Source organism: Saccopteryx leptura, chromosome 2, assembly GCF_036850995.1.
Source record: "Saccopteryx leptura isolate mSacLep1 chromosome 2, mSacLep1_pri_phased_curated, whole genome shotgun sequence".
Lineage (NCBI taxonomy): Eukaryota > Metazoa > Chordata > Mammalia > Chiroptera > Emballonuridae > Saccopteryx > Saccopteryx leptura.
In genome coordinates this window covers 254,483,618-254,500,924 of record NC_089504.1, presented here as the reverse complement: position 1 = coordinate 254,500,924, position 17,307 = coordinate 254,483,618, and the positions used below count along the sequence as shown (strand labels likewise).

The 17,307-nt window shown below is 51.7% G+C and overlaps 1 protein-coding gene across 3 annotated transcripts in view; it reads left to right on the top strand.

The window, feature by feature from the left end:
- Nucleotides 1-8,752, top strand: part of ILDR2 (immunoglobulin like domain containing receptor 2) — a 57,419-nt gene extending 48,667 nt beyond the window's left edge. For all 3 annotated transcript variants that reach the window (XM_066371394.1, XM_066371395.1, XM_066371392.1), the window contains 3 exons: nt 1,982-2,198; nt 3,492-4,095; nt 5,698-8,752. In XM_066371394.1, coding sequence (XP_066227491.1) covers nt 1,982-2,198; nt 3,492-4,095; nt 5,698-5,733 — 857 coding nt within the window. In that variant the 3' untranslated portion in view covers nt 5,734-8,752. The remainder of the gene's footprint in view (nt 1-1,981; nt 2,199-3,491; nt 4,096-5,697) is intronic.
- The last annotated feature ends 8,555 nt before the right edge of the window (nt 8,753-17,307 follow it).

Below are 17,307 nucleotides of genomic sequence, written 5' to 3'. Positions count from 1 at the left end.
GGTGTTTCAGGGTCAGGTTTATGAATTCACCAGCCAGTGTGACCCTCACTTCCTAGTCCCTTGTAATTGGGGATGGTGCTTGGATGATTTGGTCGGCAAACTGTTGCTGCCAGGCAGGGTAGCTCTGTCCTGCCTCCTGTTGTGATGAGTAAATTTTATTGGAGCACTGCCATGCAGGTTCACATCTATATTATCTAGGATTCCTTGCACCTTGCAATGGCAGAGGTGAATAGTTTGTTATAGTATGGTTTGCAAATCCTAACCCTTTACACAGCAAGGGTTTTCCTATCCTGTCCTAGAATTATAGGACCAGGTGTCGGTGAAGAGAAACAGGTTGATGTTGATGTTCAACGTGGCAGAAATTAGAGCGTCTACAACCCGGACAGTCCATGAGATGAATGAGAAACAGAGATAGCTATATCTCTGTTTTATATCTCCTCATTATAGAGAGATATCCTAAACCTCCTTTATTCCCCCGAGTTTAAGGAAAGCACTGAGCCAAGAATGAGAGTGTTCAGTAGTCACACTGGGTGCACTGTCACGATCTCTTCTCCCTGGTTCCTGGGAGTTTGGACTTCTCTGGGCTCACAAGGCAAGAAAGGTTTAAGATTTTAGCAACTGTGAGTATCTGAGGTATTTCCCTTTAAAAGAGGCATTAGACAGTCTGTTAAGAGGAGGAAAGGTTTAAAATTAGATTATAATTCAAAACCAACTGATGACCCGACTTCATGGCATTCCTGGTCAGCCCTGTGTCCTGAAGAGATGGGAGAGGAGGCATGTTTATGCCGTGGGCGTGGTGGGGGTGGGAACCAGCAAACATTCTCTGCTCCTGCGAGGACTCTTGGGGATACAGAGGGGAAGAAGTGGAGGGAAACGCAGGCCCACATCCTGGCTTGGCTCACCTCTCACTCACGAGCCAGGCCTTCCATGTTGCAAATGTTGATTTTGATAATATTTTGAAGTTCTAACGAAAGGATTGCAGAAAACAGGAGGCTTGAGTTACATTACAAATAGAGTCACTCGCTTTATTTTTTAAGAAAAATGAAATTCAATCCATTTCAAAGTTCTATAAATAAATAGGCTTCTTTTTTCCCCCTTTCCTTTCCAGTGCAATGCTGGTCCTTTGCCATGGGTGCATTTGCAAAAAGCTACCTAGGCCGCCTGAGGAAAGGGGGAAGCTGTGACCCACTGTCCTGTTCCTTCATATTTTGGGATTTGGGGTTAGACTACAAGTAGAGGTCCACAGGCCATAGTGCAGCCAGCCCCCCTTTCTTCCCACGCCTCCAAACAGCCATCCTGGCCACCATGGCAGCACACGCCTGGAATCCCCTATGGCAAGGGGATTTGGACAGATGGTTCCAGGTTCCCAGATGAGCTTCCAGTAGGAGGTGGATGGTCAGACACGAAGTGTGCACGTCCGCTTGGGCCCTGTGGACTCCTTGCTCTGTGGGCAGGGACACGGCTACAGGAGGCTGGCCTGGGGTGCTCCTGCGGCCCAGGGTGGTGCTGGCCCTGAAGGGACTCAGACCACAGTAGGGCAGATACTGTGATCTGCAGCTTCTCTCCCCTTTTGACTCAACGTGTCTGGGATCATCACAGCTCATCATAGAATCACGCAAGGAGAAGACAAACATTGGAACAAGGATGATGACGTCCTAGGAAGAGAGAGCTGCACAGAGCCCAAGGCCCGGGAAGCCTGCCTTAGGTGGAGCAATGATGATTGTTTTCTGAGTCCAAGAACAGAGCACAGAGGAAGCCGCCCACTGTGTAGGCCAGTGGGCTTGGAGCTGGAGCCTGCTCCTGCTGAGCAAAGAACACAAATGCCACTAGTTCAGGTCTACACCCACCCTGGCCAGAACAGGACCGAGAGGCCCTGGGGGCTGGGAGCTCTCCAAGGCTCCTCCTGGACTCAGCTCACACCTGAGTCCCCGTCCTGTCAAGCACGCAGACAGCTCTGTCATGCCTGGTTTTGTCCCCGCAGATAACAACACCATCTCAGAACTCAGCTCTCTGCATGAGGAGGATGGCAACTTCCGCCAGTCTTACCACCAGATGCGAAGCAAGCAGTTGCCCGTGTCTGGGGACTTGGAGAGCAACGCCAACTACTGGTCGGGTATCATGGGAGGCAGCAGTGGGGCCAGCCGGGGGCCCGCGGCCGTGGAGTACAACAGAGAGGACCGGGACAGCTTCAGGCACAGGTGAAGGTGGCCATGGAGGGGCAGCTCTCTACAGGGTGGGAGGGGCAGGAGCGGGAGGCAGCGTGGACCAAGGCTGCTCCTCCCACGTCTCTCCTCTGCCTACCTGCTAGGCCAGGGGTCGGGAGAGAACCATGAATGCCACATATTTTAAAATGTAATTCTGTGAGAGCCATACAACGACACATGTACATTATGCATTATCCAATAAAAATTTGGTGTTGTCCCAGAGGACAGCTGTGATTGGCACCAGCCACCCACAACGATGAACATGAGCAGTAGGAAATGAATAGATTGTAATACATGAGAATGTTTTATATTTTTAACGTTATTATTTTTTATTAAAGAGCCAGATGCAGCCATCAAAAGAGCCATACCTGGCTCACGAGCCATAGGTTCCCGACCCCTATGCTAGGCTATCCCACCACATCTCTTCCTCTGGGAACGCCCCCCCTCCCACATTCATTAAGCAAAGGAACCCTTGTGACACGTGTGTGTAAGCCATCGTTCCAGACCCTTTGAAGTGGGTGCAGACCCCTAATGAACCTGTTAACATGCCCCGGCTGTTCTCTGATACTTGATCCTCTGACCTCTGAAATGTCCTGCCTCTCATCTCTGTCCTTTTGGATGCTTGGTTGTGTGAAACACGGTTGCATTTGAATGTCCTAACCCTAAATGGTGGATACTGTGAACGTCCCCATTTTAAGTTGGGGAAACAAACTTAGGGCGAGGCTAAGGAACTCACCCAGGGTCACACAGCCCATGAACAGGGGGAGGCTGGGATGTGTGGCCACTTTGGTGTGGTCGCCTCCCATCAAACTGCACCTCCCTCACTCACGGGTCCTCCACCTTGGAGAACAGGAGACATGGCCTTTCTCTCAGGCTTGCTAATACAAGTAATGTGGTGTTCAGTTCCCAGGGAGGAAAAGGCCTGTGTGTCACCAAGTGTCACAGGTGCTCCTGGGGCCACAGCTGTATGAATTGCAAGTCACACCACTAGAGGGGGCTGGAGGGTGTGGATGGTGACAGGTGGCTGCCTACCAGAAGTCATGTCATAATGCTCAGCAGGTCCCCCAGTGTTTTAGTACCATGTGGATCATAAAAGGTTGATATTTACCCTAGTGCATTGTGATGTTTAACACTAACCCATGAGACAGGCACGGCTGTCTCCCCTACACTGGGGGCGACCCTGCGCTGAAGAGGTGCGGGGCCGGGCTGGGACCAGGTCCTCGGACCCAGGCAGGTGTTTGTCCCTCGCATTCCCAGCCCACCTGACCCGTGTCCCCTCTGGCACAGCCAGCAGCGCTCGAAGTCAGAGATGCTGTCGCGGAAGAGTTTCGCCACTGGTGTGCCGGCCGTGTCCATGGACGAGCTGGCGGCCTTCGCTGACTCCTACGGGGCGCGGTCCCGCCGGGCGGACGGCAGCCTCGAAGCCCGTGCCGGCGGCCGCTTCGAGCGCGCGGAGACGCGGGCACGCGGGGGTCTCTTCGGGGACGGCCTGCCCGAGGGGTACCCCCCCGAGGGTTACTCACCGGAGCAGCGATACTTCGGGACACGGAGCCGCAGCCGCGAGCCCCCCAGCGAGGCTGAGCGTGCCTGGACCCCCGAGGACACCCCGCTGCCCCGGCTGGTGAGCCGGCCGGCTGCCTGCGAGCACCCGGGCCGCGGGGGCAGCCTGGAGACGCCCTCCCGGCGCGGCGCCCCTTGCTACGCCTGGTCGCCGCCAGCCACCTACCGGGCGCGCACGCAGCAGCAGGGGGACGAGGAGGACGCGTCCGACGACGCACTGCCGCCCTACAGCGAGCACGAGCTGAGCCGGGTACCGTCCCATCGGGGCCGCGACCCATCCACCCACGGCACCTCGGAGAAGAGGCGGAAGAAGGAGCCCACAAAGAAGCCGGTGAGGTCCTGGGCAGCCTGGGCAGGGTCAAGTCCAGGACCTAGGGTGGCCAGAGGAGGGGAGTTGAGGCTGGTGGAGGGTGCTGCGGCCCACTTGGGGGAACAGGGGTGTCAGGCCAGTTCCCCACCTCTGTTCACCTGGGACAGCTGAAGTGAGGACGCAGGGGGCCCGGAGACCTGCAAAAGGCAGGCTGGCCGGTGTGAAGCTGGAGAGAGTTGGAGAGTGAGTCACCAGCTTTAAGAAGCATTAGCATCAGGGACTCGAGGTGCCATCGCCACCGTGAGCCTTAGATGGACCCGAGAGGCCTGCGCATGCAGAACGTTCTGCGTGTGCCCCTACGTACACCCTCCCCAGCCTTTATGGGTGCCCTCTGGGGCGAGGCTTAGCAACATGCAGTGAATTCCCCAGAGAGCCCCCCACCCCCGTCCCACAGAAGGTTGGTAGCCACTGCTCTTTCTGAATGACAGCTCACAACTTCTTGCCTCTTCTGACATTTTGTTGACTGGAAACTGTGAACTGTGTGCCCTGTGTATGGGAAGGAAATCTTCTGGTCCCGACCCAGTTCATTGTCTCTTGTGTAAGTGGCCTTTTACATATATATCCAAGAGCAGCCCAGTCCATCCCTCAGCCCCCAAATGTGAGCTCTGGACCTCCGAAAAACATTGGTGAACAATCACAGATGTCCACTGTAGGTTGCCAGGATGCCTCCGTGCCCTGAGGCCGCTCTCCAAGCCCCCCTTTCTCCATTGATCTGCCTCTCCCACTGTCCTGTTTTCACGATTCCAAGCTGAGTGTTTCCTCGAGGGTATGGTATAAGAGAGAACAGGAACAGGAAAAGGTTTTGACATGACCCGGAATCCCTCCGGAACGATGCGATGCCTTTTGTTCTTTAAGGAGAAAAATGGAATGGCCAACTTGCAGGCGATGTGGGGGTTTGTGGTGCACCGTCCACAGAGCTGGTGTGGAGCTGTAAACATTGTAGTTATCCCAGAAGAGGCAGGAAGTTATTCTGTGGTCATGGTCCCAGATGTATGTCAGCTTCAGCACCAACTGAGACGTAGGGACAGTAGTTATAAGTCTAGCAAAGTGTCCAATCAAGAGTCATGGGGTGCCAGGCTCTGAGCAGGTGGGGGACTGCATGCACAGAACCATCCATTCTGCTGGGTTGGGTTTCTTTTTTTTTTTTTTTTTTTTTTTTGAGACAAGGACAGAAAGAGGGACAGACGGGCAGGAAGGGAAAGAGATGAGAAGCATCAGTTCTTCATTGTGGCTCCTTAGTCTCCTTAGCTATTCATTGATTGCTTTCTCATATGTGCCTTGACTGGGGGGGTACAGCAGAACAAGTGATCCCTTGCTCAAACTAGCGACCTTGGGCTCAAGCCAGCAACCATGGGGTCATGTCTATGATCCCACGCCCATGCCAATGACCCTGCACTCGAGCTGGTGAGCCCACACTCAAGCCGGCGACCTCGGAGTTTCAAACTGGGGTCCTCTACATCCCAGTCTGATGCCGTGTTCACTGCACCACCGCCTGGTCAGGCTGGGTGGGTTTTTTTTAACCAGGGCATGGTTTAACGTTGGGTTCTTTCTGCTCTCCCCTAGAGTGACTTTCCAACCAGGATGTCCCTGGTGGTCTGATGTTGGCTGAAGACCTTTCTCCAGATGATTAGAAATCAGACGTGGACGACGGGGACAAGACACAAAATCCAAGAGCCAGCAGGCCCGAGACCTTCTCCGGCCACCACCTTGGAAGGTTTGCTGATCGTAGCTCCGGCAAGGGATGGGGGCAGCCTGAGGGAGGCTGATGCCAAGCCTCCGTGCCCATCTAACTCGTGTGGAGAAACTCACCGTGGAAATGACGACATGTGAGAACATTCACACACGTGGAGTTTCTCACCCGTGGAGTCCTGCCCAGCCTCCTCAGTTGAACCAGATGCTTTTCCAAGTCCAACGGGGAGAGTTCTGGACAGCTCATTGGAAAAAAACGCCTCCGCCTACAGCATTCGTTTCTATAACTCCTGTTCTGTGCCGAAGAGTCAGAAGAATCTGTTACCACAATGAGAAGGCCCCCCACTGGCCACGGAAGATAGCGTCAGGCTCAGTACACCTTGTGTTCCCATCACCTCCTCGTCACTGGTCAGTGACTGTTGTTACACTAAATTTGGAAGGCCTTTAGTGAGCTTCGGTGACAAGTGACCTGCTGGACAGTCACAGAAATTACTTCAATTTGCTGTGCCAAAGGACAGTTCTTGTGTGGCTGGCACAAAGTGGAAGAGAGCATACCTGTTTGGAAAGCCATCTCGACGTGGCGTTGCTGTTTATCCATTCTGAGAACGTCAGCTGCTTTTTCTCTCTTCCTGCTGCACACGCCGGAGTCTTGGAGGAAGGGCTGTCCCTGTCCCCCACTCTCCTGGCCTTCCCACTGGCTGGAGCCACACACAGAGCCCTGCCTCCCTCCACACTCTGATTCAGTTGTCATCAGGTGCCCTTTGATAAATGCTTCGAGGACACACAGGAAAGAGAAGAGAGAGAACAAGAAGAGAAAGCAGTAAGAAATTTAAAGAGAAAAGAAGATATGTTCTCATTATATTTGGAAAGTGGGCCATTCCCCCCCCCCCCCAAACTCCACATGACCGTCCCTGGTTTTGTATTTCGTTGACCACACACAGTTTCTGCCATCAAAGTTCTCCTATTCCAGGACACCAGAGCTGTGACTGTGCATCTGTGGCCTCGCTGGGCGGCCGTTCCAGATGCCGCTTTCCGGGAAGGAGAACTTCCTGTTCCCATCATTGTCCACACAACAGGTTTTACCTCCTGAAGCTGGATCTCTCTGGATTTTGTAATTTGTGTAAACTGCAAAAAAAGTTTTTAAAAAAATGGTCGCTCTTTCCTTCTCATTCAGAGATGCAGTCTGTTTCTCCACCCCGACTCTGGGATGGCCAAGGAACAAATGTGACACGAGCAGAGGCTTAGAAGATCCTCGTGTGCGGGGCTTGTCCTCTCTTGCTGCCGTGGAACCCAGCTGCTGCCACCCCACAAACGAGCCCAGGCCATCCTGTGGCCTGATGAGAGGAAAGGGCACCATTCCCCTCTGCTACCTTCTCCGACCGCCTGTCCACTCTCAGCTGACTGCAGACACACACGGCTGAGCCCAGCCAAGACCACCAGATGACCTGCCCCGCTGCTGAGCTCAGCCCGCTCTACTGGTTCCTGCTCAAGGCACAAGGGGTTGGTGCGCAATCTTTAAAGGTTCGTTTCCCTTCAAGGAGAAACCTCTTCTGCTTGTCTCCCTGTTCAGCTCTGAGTCCGACTCCACCCAACCTTAGGCATCTCACAGTCTCTGGTTTCTTTGACAGACTTTGGTCAAAGCTTTCCACCCCACACTATTATGGTGGGACTCACCGCTGGGTCCAGTGACTGGAGGATGCCCGGCCCCGCTGACCCCTCCTCCTGAACTGACCCACTCTCTATCTGCAGCTCCATGGACAACCTCTGGAGACGGCTTCTTACCAGTGTCTCCCTGGTCTTCTCCAGGGCCACCGGCCTGGAGCTGGGCCTTATTCTTGGAGCGCCTTTCCACCAGTACCTGTTCACATCACGGCATTTCCAAACTAAACTGGTCAAACGTGTGCAGTGAACCCCAGAAGCGGTTGGGCGAGGGTCGGCTGGGTGAGTTGACGCCATCCCTTGGAGGACTGACCTACCAAAGGACCCCACAGTGGCTTCGGCCCGTCCAAGCAGAACCAGGAGGAGGACAGTTAGGACCAGTGTTGGCACTTGGCACAGGCTGGATGACACAAGCCATAACCCTGGTGCTGAGTCTCAGACTGGCTGGTGTCCCTGGTCTCCGAAGGCCTTGGTCTGGCCGGTCTGTCTGGGCTCTGGTTCAGATGGAAAACGGTGGTTAAAACATCATTTCTTAGCCTCCAGTTTTGGAGTTTGGCTTGCTTGCTCGGGCCATTTTGCAGAACACTGGGTAGCAGCGGTAGCTGGCATGTCTTCACCCTGACCCCCTGTCGGGCTTCCTTGCCACCAAAGAGCCCCACACCCCAACTGCAGATACCAAAAACACTGCTGCTCTTAGCCAGGGGCATGGGAGATCTGGGTGACACCTCCAGGAAGCCATAAAGAAGAATGATTAAAATGGGAAACCCGCAACTCCCAGGACAACAAAATGACTGGCAATAAAAAAATACAAAGTCGGTAACAGGTCATGAAAGAACAGGGATGGGGGTGGGGGAGAATGAATGGGACCAGGTGGTCCTTCACAGAGTGACACAGATCACTCAGACTTCACCTTCAGTCAGGAGAGAAAGCAGTCGTTTCTGGGTACGTGGACAGGGCAGAGACTAATGGGACAAGGGAAGGCAGGGCTGGCCATCAGCACCCCGGATTTCTGGATATATCCCTTGTCCCTTCTCTTCAGAGCAGTGTGTCCTCATAGGCTGGGTGTACCATGTTAGCGTCCTTCCTAGGTTACACTGGGGCACAAAATAAGTCTGGTGGAAGACAGGGGTCTCCGTCCATGGGACCCCGCCGTTGAATTTGGGAAATAAGACATGCCCAAGAAAGAATGGGGAGATGTTTATGCATATAATGTGAAATATTGCTATAGGTAACAGACAACAAACCCAGAGAATTAAAGTGGTTTTTCTTATTGTTGTTGTTTTTTTTATTTCAATGGGTATATTTTGATATTTTAGTGTTGTTTGTCCTTCCATCTTATTTAAAGAGAAGCTCTGTGATCTGAAAAGCCAACCTGAAAAAAGAAAGAGGTGAGTCAGGACAGGGAGTGGAGAGGCGGAGGGCCCGGCGGGATGAGGCGTGAGCTGCTGTTTGCCTGTGACTCACAGTGAGTCAGGGACGTGTGGAAGGAGGGGGCGTGAGTGCAGGTGGCAGGACGTGTCCCCCACTAGATGAGCTGCTTCTCTGGGCCAAGTATAGGCTCATTAGGGAGTTGGGAACATGTGTCATGGGCCGAGTGGTGCACCTCTGCTGTCCCCCCCACCAGTCGTGCCTGCAGGGAGCTGTCTTCGCTGCTCCGGGGGCTCAGTCCTGCCACCTGGAACATTGCTGGCCATCCTCACACAGGGACAGTCTCATGCGGATGACGGGCTCTTGTCTTCCTTCTCCCGAACCTTATTCTGCACAAGGCACAGGCCTGTGCCCACAGGGGAGGGAGGGGACCCCTGATGGGGGGAGGGTAGGGACCATCACTCAAGCCCAAGGCACTCCATGCTGAAAACACCTGGCCACACCTGTCGCTACCACTAAACAGTCTCAAAGACTTCCTGCAGGTAATGAGATGAGATTTCTAGCAGCCTTTACTAGAGGCTGAAGTCCTAGGTATTGTTATAACAGCCTTTTCTTCATAGATGGAGAAGTAGACCTTGGCCACCATCAGTGACGTCACAGCCTAATTGGGCCTCAGACTCCAGGCCTATGGGTCTTTTTTCTTCTGCTGGATCGGTGTTTCCCCCAAATGGTCTGACGTGACTGCTCTTCGACATGTAGTGTCGGCCCCACCGTGGAGACAGATGGGGCGGGTTTGGGTAGGATTGGTACTTTCCACGCGCATTTCAGGAGAGTCCCGTGATTGAACGCATTTGGGAAATGCTATGCTGAGTCATGGCCCCTGTGTGCCCCAAACACTTGGTCCTGAGGTTTTCATGGGCTTGGGAACTTTTTCCTCGAATGTCCCCATGAGTTCCCCTGGCTCCCTTAGGGCTGGCAGTCCGTCTGTGACAGTGGTGACGGGCTCACCAGAGTGCAGGGGCAGGACAACTGAGCGGAGAGAAAGGGAAGCTGGGAGCCTCCCCCAGGGGCTCTTCTCGACACCTCCCAGCCTCAACAGCGATCTGTGTGACAGCCTCAGATCTGGCAACAGGAATCACAGGTGATTTTCTCAATTCCCTCCGTGTCATTCCGTGCAGAACTCCAATCACACACAGGAGGAAGAGAAATCACTTGGGGGAAATGGCAAAAATAAATCTTTTATTTTTAAAGTATTGAAATGATGAGGCTGGCTGGTCAACGCCCACTTCCATTTGGAGGTCCAATGGGGGAGGCACAGAGAATAAAATGCCTGCCAGGTCTCGACGCTGTCAGAATCTTGCCGGTGTTTGAAAATGATTGATGGGACGTAGAGATCCAACTGCACCAACACAATGGTCCAGGTGCTTACAGGGCCTCATTTTTTGTTTGCTTTTTCTGCCAGGATCCTACTGGCTACCTACCAGAGAGCTGATGAATGAAGGTCCACTCTGGGGGGCTTTGCACCTCCAAGTGGGGCAAGGGTAATGCTGAGCCGCTAGAGGGACAGCCTGAGCTTTCACACGGCCTGAGGGGGGGTTGGGAGGTGATGAGAGGTACCCACTAATGTTTGTATGATGCTCCTGGTGTGACACTGTTTACAGACCACCTCCATGTGCATTGCCTCATTGAATCTGTGATGGAAGCATGGCGGATGTGGGGTGTCCCGTCAAACAGAACGCAAAACGGAGGTTGCAAAAAGCTAAGTGGTATACCTATAGTCAAACGGCTTTTAAGAACCCAGGGACTGGGGTCTGGCTGGTCCTCTGCACGGCCACACACAGGTGAGTGGAGCCCTGAACGCGACGCTCATGACACGTCACCGTGGGTGTGACGCTTGACCGCAGACACGCTGCTCCATCCTACCAAGCTCCGTCCCTTGGTGGCTGATGTGACAGGGACTCGGCATTGCCCCAGTGTCGTGGGGGGAATGGGCCTCGATGACAATGTGCTTTAGACTTTTAGAATCTTCCTTGAAGAGGAATTTCTGAGCCAAAGTACAAATGCACTAGACACAGGATCCCGGGGCTTGGGGGTGACCGGCTTGGGAGCAAACGTTCACTGCATTTGGGGACTTTAGGTAGAACTAGGAGGAGCCAGATGCGAAGGGAGGCAGTGAAGCCGTTTCCTTAAACGTTTGGTTAGAGAGAGTTTGTTGGTGGGGCTGGACCTATTCCTACCAGGATGGCCGAAAGAGACAAATCTTCTCTCTCCCCGGAGTTTTGAGACAAAGCCACTTTATCAGCAAAGGTATCAGACAAGACCCCGTGGGAAGAAAGAAGAAGGAACAACGTGGGCTGAGAGACGTCCTTCGGGCGGGCCACCCGCCCATTTGTTTTTTTGTGCCTTGTCTGTGGCCTCAATCCTGAAATGTTTGGAGATCTTTTGTCACCCAGGGTTTTTTTTCTCTAGTGTCAAACATACAGAGTGAATTTGGTGGTCATGTCTTAAAACTTCAATAAAGCATTTTAATCTGCAAGTCAGTTGTTGAGAACTCATACGTTACACCGCCATGTCTAACTGTGATCGAAGACGTTCATGACCCCAGGAGGGAGGGAAAAAAAATCATACTGTCCACAGCTGTCTCAGATTGTTTTAAGTCCTCCTATGGGAATAACTAGGGTGTGGCTGAGAGGGTGTGATGTATGTTTTTATGGCTCTTGATGAGCTATGACCTGGATAAATTCCATTGCACGGCTCTGCACAGCCCGTCCGACCTCCAGGAGATGAGGAGGAGTTGGGAAGCTTTACAACGAGGTGGCACCAGCTCGTTTTCACACACACACAAATGCACACGCATTTGCCTACTAGACATGGCACTTGGGGTGGGAAGGTGAGGGAGGGGGGAGAGGTACTCATGGGAGGGCACCTGATGTTCTGAAGAGATCTGAAAAATTCACCAGCATCACAACGAAGAGAAAGGCAGTTTAAAACCTGGGGTAGTAAGAAAAGAACTGATGGGTCCCTCAGGAAACGATGGGCCCTCCTCCTGGCCAGGGCACTTTCAAGGGTGCTCCAGATTTTAGGGTCTCAGGTAAACAGAAAACCTATCATTGCTTGAAGCACCTGGACTCAGAGTTCCTGTCTATTGAGGAGTTCAATTAAACAATGTTCATATGTAGACTAACTGAAAAGGTAGACTCTAGCAGCATTCACCTCTGATGACCTCCGCTGGACTTTCTGCTAGTTTGTCCTTTTTTTTTTTTTTAGAGAGGGAGAGACAGGGACAGACAGGGAGAGAGAAGAGAAGCATCAACTTGTTGTGGCACCTTAGTTGTTCATTGATTGCTTCTCATATGTGACTTGACTGGGAGGCTCCAGCTGAGCCAGTGACCTGTTGCTCAAGCCAGCAACCTTGGGCTTCAAGCCAATATAGCCTTTGGGCTCAAGCCAGCAACCATGAAGTCATGTCTATGATCCCATGCTCAAGCCAGTGACCCCTTGCTCAAGCTTGTGAGCCCGTGTTCAAGCCGGTGACCTCGGGATTTCGGACCTGAGTCCTCAGCATCCCAGGCCAATGCTCTATCCACTGCACCACGGCCTGATCAGGCCCTCTAATATGTTTTTCTACACATCACTTCTTTATGCATTTCAGATCCTCTCATGAAATCTTTTCTCCTTTCTGAAAGAAGTTTTCTTTATAATGATAGTCCGTGGCTACAACGCTCTTATTTGTTTTGTTTATCTAAAAACAAAGTCTCTACATCATTCTTGTTCTTGAAAGGCAGTTCTGTTGAGTGTACAATTTCAGAGTGATAGCTATCTTCTGTCTGCACACTGGAGACATTATTGGGCTCCCCTCCGGCTTTCGTGGTTGTTTTGAGAAGTCAGTTACCAATCTAATTATCCTTCCTTTGTAAGCAATCCGTCTTGTCTCTCTGGCTGTTTCTCAGATTTTCTTTGTGTCTCCATTGTTCTTTGGTTTAATTAACATGTGACCAGGTGTGATTTTTTTTTTAACTTATTACATTTGGGATTTATTGTGCTTCCTGACTGTGGATTGCATGTTCCCTCAATTATTGAAACTCTTAGCTGTTAAAATATCAGAATACTCCTTTTCTTTAAACTCTTTTGAGAATTGCAATTAAACGTATGTCAGACCTCTTCCTTCTTGGCTACACACTGCTTATCCTATCTTTCGTCTTTGTCATCTCTTTGTCTGTCTGCGCTGTCTTCTGGGCGACGTCTTCACGTTTATCTAACAGTTTCCTTCCTTCTTCAGTCGGCTCTAATCTCCTTCTTTTGAGTTTTAATTTTAATGAACATCTTTTTCATTTTTAAAAGGTCAGTTTTGGTCTTTTTTTCAAGTCTGCATGGTCACTGTAGAGAACACCTTGCCCCTTACTCTTGCATCAAGTTCTTATTTCTTTGACTATATTAAATGTACTAGCTTTCCACTTTCTACTCAGTGGTGCCAATGTTGGCAGTGTCTGTGGGTCTCATCTTGAAGTGTGTTACTTCTGCTGACCGTCACTCACGCTTTCTTGTTTCCTGATGTGTCTTAACAGTTTTTGATTGTGAACTCACGGGTGGCATGCCGTTTTACATTGGGTGACCATCAGGAATGACCTTCCTTGCTCCTTAGCTGTGCTCTTTCTCTTCGCCATAATAATTCCGCATTGCACATAGCAACCCTGGACGGGCTGAGGGGAGTGGGTTACTGAGTGGCAAAGGAATGGAAAGGCTAGGTGGGAAAAATCTACAAGGCACATGCATTTTTCTCTCACGCAAGCCTCTGGGCTCAAAGGAGCCCAGGGCAGGGGAGAGTAAGGAGCTTTCACTGTTTAGAGTTCGGTCATTAATAAAAGAATCACTCTTCCAATTACAGAAATAAGACAGTTAGAGGGGGATTAAAGTAGATAGAAAGCCATTTATGACTCAAGAGCAACCAAAGAAATAAATTATAGTCCCAGATATCATTCAAGAAGCAAAGAAGGCCGAGACCGCAGGATGGATCAGAATTAGGCAAATGTGAGGAAAACAAATGATTTTTATGTCCACACCCTGGCCGTTCCCATTTGTTTAGTGTAAAAGTCATCTATGTGGATACGTTTAAGAAAATCAAGAAGTAGGCTGATTTCAGCTTCTGAAAAGTCTTGGCAGAGACACCCTAATAATACTCATGACTCCATTCAGGTGAAATTATATTTTCTGCTCAACTGGTTTTAAGCATATCCTGAACGCTTAGCAGGTGGCCTGCAATGGCTCACCGAGCATGGCAGGAGGTGTAGATAAGAGGTACATACTAGGTACCCACCCAGTCTCCGAGAAGGGGCATGAGTTAGCCTGCTGCGCCACCTAGTGGCACCCCTCCAAGAGCATGCCTCCGGTGTGAACTTCCCAGGACTTGGGTAATGACTTGGATGGAGATGTGTCCTTACCAAGTCTTGTACAAAGTCACTTTTGAACAAATCGAATGAGTCCGATCTTTATTTAGAAGCGATGAGCTTTTTGGTAGGTTCTGAATTTTAAGACCTGGCCACATTATGTCTGCACGGCAGATTTCTATGGGTGCCATATGGGGTGAAAACCCTCATGTTCCTTGCTTGGGACCCAAGCAGGAATGAAACTCCTACCTCCCTGGACTTAAAGCTATTTTAAAATGTGCTTTGAACACCATCTAGACACAACCACTTTGGAAAGTCACTCCAGACTCTCATGCTACAGAATTATAGTGAAGCCGGTTTCCCGTTAACAAGCAAAACTTATTATCACTGAACCATGCAGCCCAAGGACCTAAATGTCCTGTCCCTGGCCTTTTGTAAAAAGTCTCAATCTCGGCCCTGGCCGGTTGGCTCAGTGGTAGAGCCTCGGCCTGGCGTGCAGAAGTCCCGGGTTCAATTCCCGGCCAGGGCACATAGGAGAAGCGCCCATTTGCTTCTCCACCCCCCCCTCCTTCCTCTCTGTCTCTCTCTTCCCCTCCCGCAGCCAAGGCTCCATTGGAGCAAAGATGGCCCGGCCGCTGGGGATGGCTCCTTGGCCTCTGCCCCAGGCGCTAGAGTGGCTCTGGTCGCGGCAGAGCGATGCCCCGGAGGGGCAGAGCATCGCCCCCTGGTGGGCAGAGCGTCGCCCCCTGGTGGGCGTGCCGGGTGGATCCCGGTCGGGCGCATGTGGGAGTCTGTCTGACTGTCTCTCCCCGTTTCCAGCTTCAGAAAAATACAAAAAAAAAAAAAAAAAAGTCTCAATCTCAATCTCTCTCTCTCTCTGTCTCCAAAAAACAAGCAGAGAAGATTCCATCATCACTGATATTAAACCACTTTTTAAAAAACAGTCTTTGCTTCCAGGATGTGTCTTTTTTTTTTTTTTTTTTTTTTTTTTTTTTTTTTTGTATTTTTCCAAAGTGAGAAGCTGAGAGGCAGAGAAACAAACTCCCATATGCACCCAACCCAGATCCACCCAGCATGCCCACTGGGGGGCGATGCTCTGCCCATCTGGCACGTTGCTCCATTGCAACTGGAGCCATTCTAGTACCTGAGGCGAGGTCATGGAGCCGTCCTCAATGCCCGGGCCAACTTTGCTCCATTGGAGCCCTGGCTGCAGGAGGGAAAGAGAGAGAGAGGAAGGAGAGGAGTAAGGGTGGAAAAGCAGGTGGATACTTCTCCTGTGTGCCCCAGCCGGGAATTGAACCCAGGACTTCCACACACCGGACCGACACTCTACTGCTGAGCCAACCAGCCAGGGCAGGATGTGTCTTCTTATATTTTGTTTCTATACCTGTGCAGCAGCAGTATACTCTTTCTGCTCATTTGGTTTGTTCCCCCCCCCCCCCCCAGAGATGTTCAGTCTCGCATAGAGTAAAGCCAGAGAGATTAGATGCCGACTTCTGTTTTGCACCATCCTTATAACAGCCCTTCGTTTCACAGGACGGAGCTCGTGCGGAATGGTCAATACTGCCGACCTCCCTTCCTCCCTCCCCCACGGCCTCGTGGTGTGGGAGCTGCCTGTGGTCCAGGTGGCTAGCTTCTCTCGTTCCTCCATGGCCACTGACGTCACAGCTGCAGTTCCTTTCCTTTTACAGTGGTGTCAGTGAAAACTATCTGATGGCAGGTGACAGAAAGGCAGCTCAGACCAGCTCAGGAAGGAAAATAGGACAAAGGGTGAGTGAGTAAGACCCTGGGATGGTTCTGAGACGGAAGGAGAGCAACCGGAACCAATGGAAAAGTTGGGTCTTGATGGAATCAGACACTCTTTCCGGCCATCGCTCATTTCTACTTGTCTTTCTACATTTACATGTTCCCCAGGGAGGACAGGACCTGGTCCACAAGGCCTGAGTCTAGTCACTCACAGTCCAAGAGTCACCATTTTCCAGACATGCAGAGGACCCGGGAAAAAGGTGGTGGGTGACCTGCATGTTGAGTCATGTGCCCATCTCTGAGCTAAACATTGCAGCTGGGACGCAGCCCGCCCATTCCTGACCAGGAGCATGAGAGTCCTGGGATGGACTGGATAGTGGATCGGTGCATTTCTCCAAAGGAGAGAGAGCGGCGTTATTAATAGAAGCAGGAAATGAGATCTGGGCCCAGGGAATGCAACATCAGCAGCAACTGCTCCCACCTCCTTAGGGGTTCTCACCCAATTCTCAAGGGGCTCTGAGCCTCCCTCGGATGGGATATCCCAACCCAGAGCACCAGGGAGGCTGTCTGCACAGTCGTTCCAGGGGAAACCCCGCCAGAGCCTTCCACATACCAGTGCGTCTCCTTGGCAATGCTCCATTCATTCTGATTTAGAAGTCCCATCTCCATCACCGCCTCAGCCAGGATGCTGGCCTCCGTCCTACCTTCTCCTAACACCCGCCCTTCTCCCCGCTCCCGGACCTCCAGGGCTGTCCCTAACGATTCCCCTTCCACTGTGTTGCCACAAGTTCTAGAGAGTTTCAAGAAAAATACTTGATGTTGAGCAAGGTGCCTTTTCCTTTTCTAAATTCCACAGACCTGGGGACTTCTGGTGGCCTCCCTCTCCGCCCTCCACTCTTTCCACACAAGCAGAATGGGAGAACTTAGCTGGATTCAAGCATGTCTGAAGTCCACCGTGCTGCGCCTCCGAGGGTCCAGGTGAGTGCTCACGCACCGCACCTTCAGGTCCCACGACCTCTGTCATTCCTGTTCTCAGGGACAGTCAGCACCTTGGTTGGCACTCCCCTCTCTCCTGGGAGGGCGCACTTGGGTGGCATTGTCTCTGAGCCTCTTGGCTTCAGACCAAAGCTGCATTCTCTCACATGGTTCCTGAAAACCCTGCATTTGGGAGCTATTTGTCCCTCAGAACTCTCCTGTGTGTGACTTGGGGGTCTTTATGTGTATGGGTATGTGTGGCTTTGGTCACAGGAGAACAGGACTGTGCCACCTTAAACCAATAATGCTTCACAGGGCATTTGTTGGCCCAAAAGTACTTGTATAAGTATGT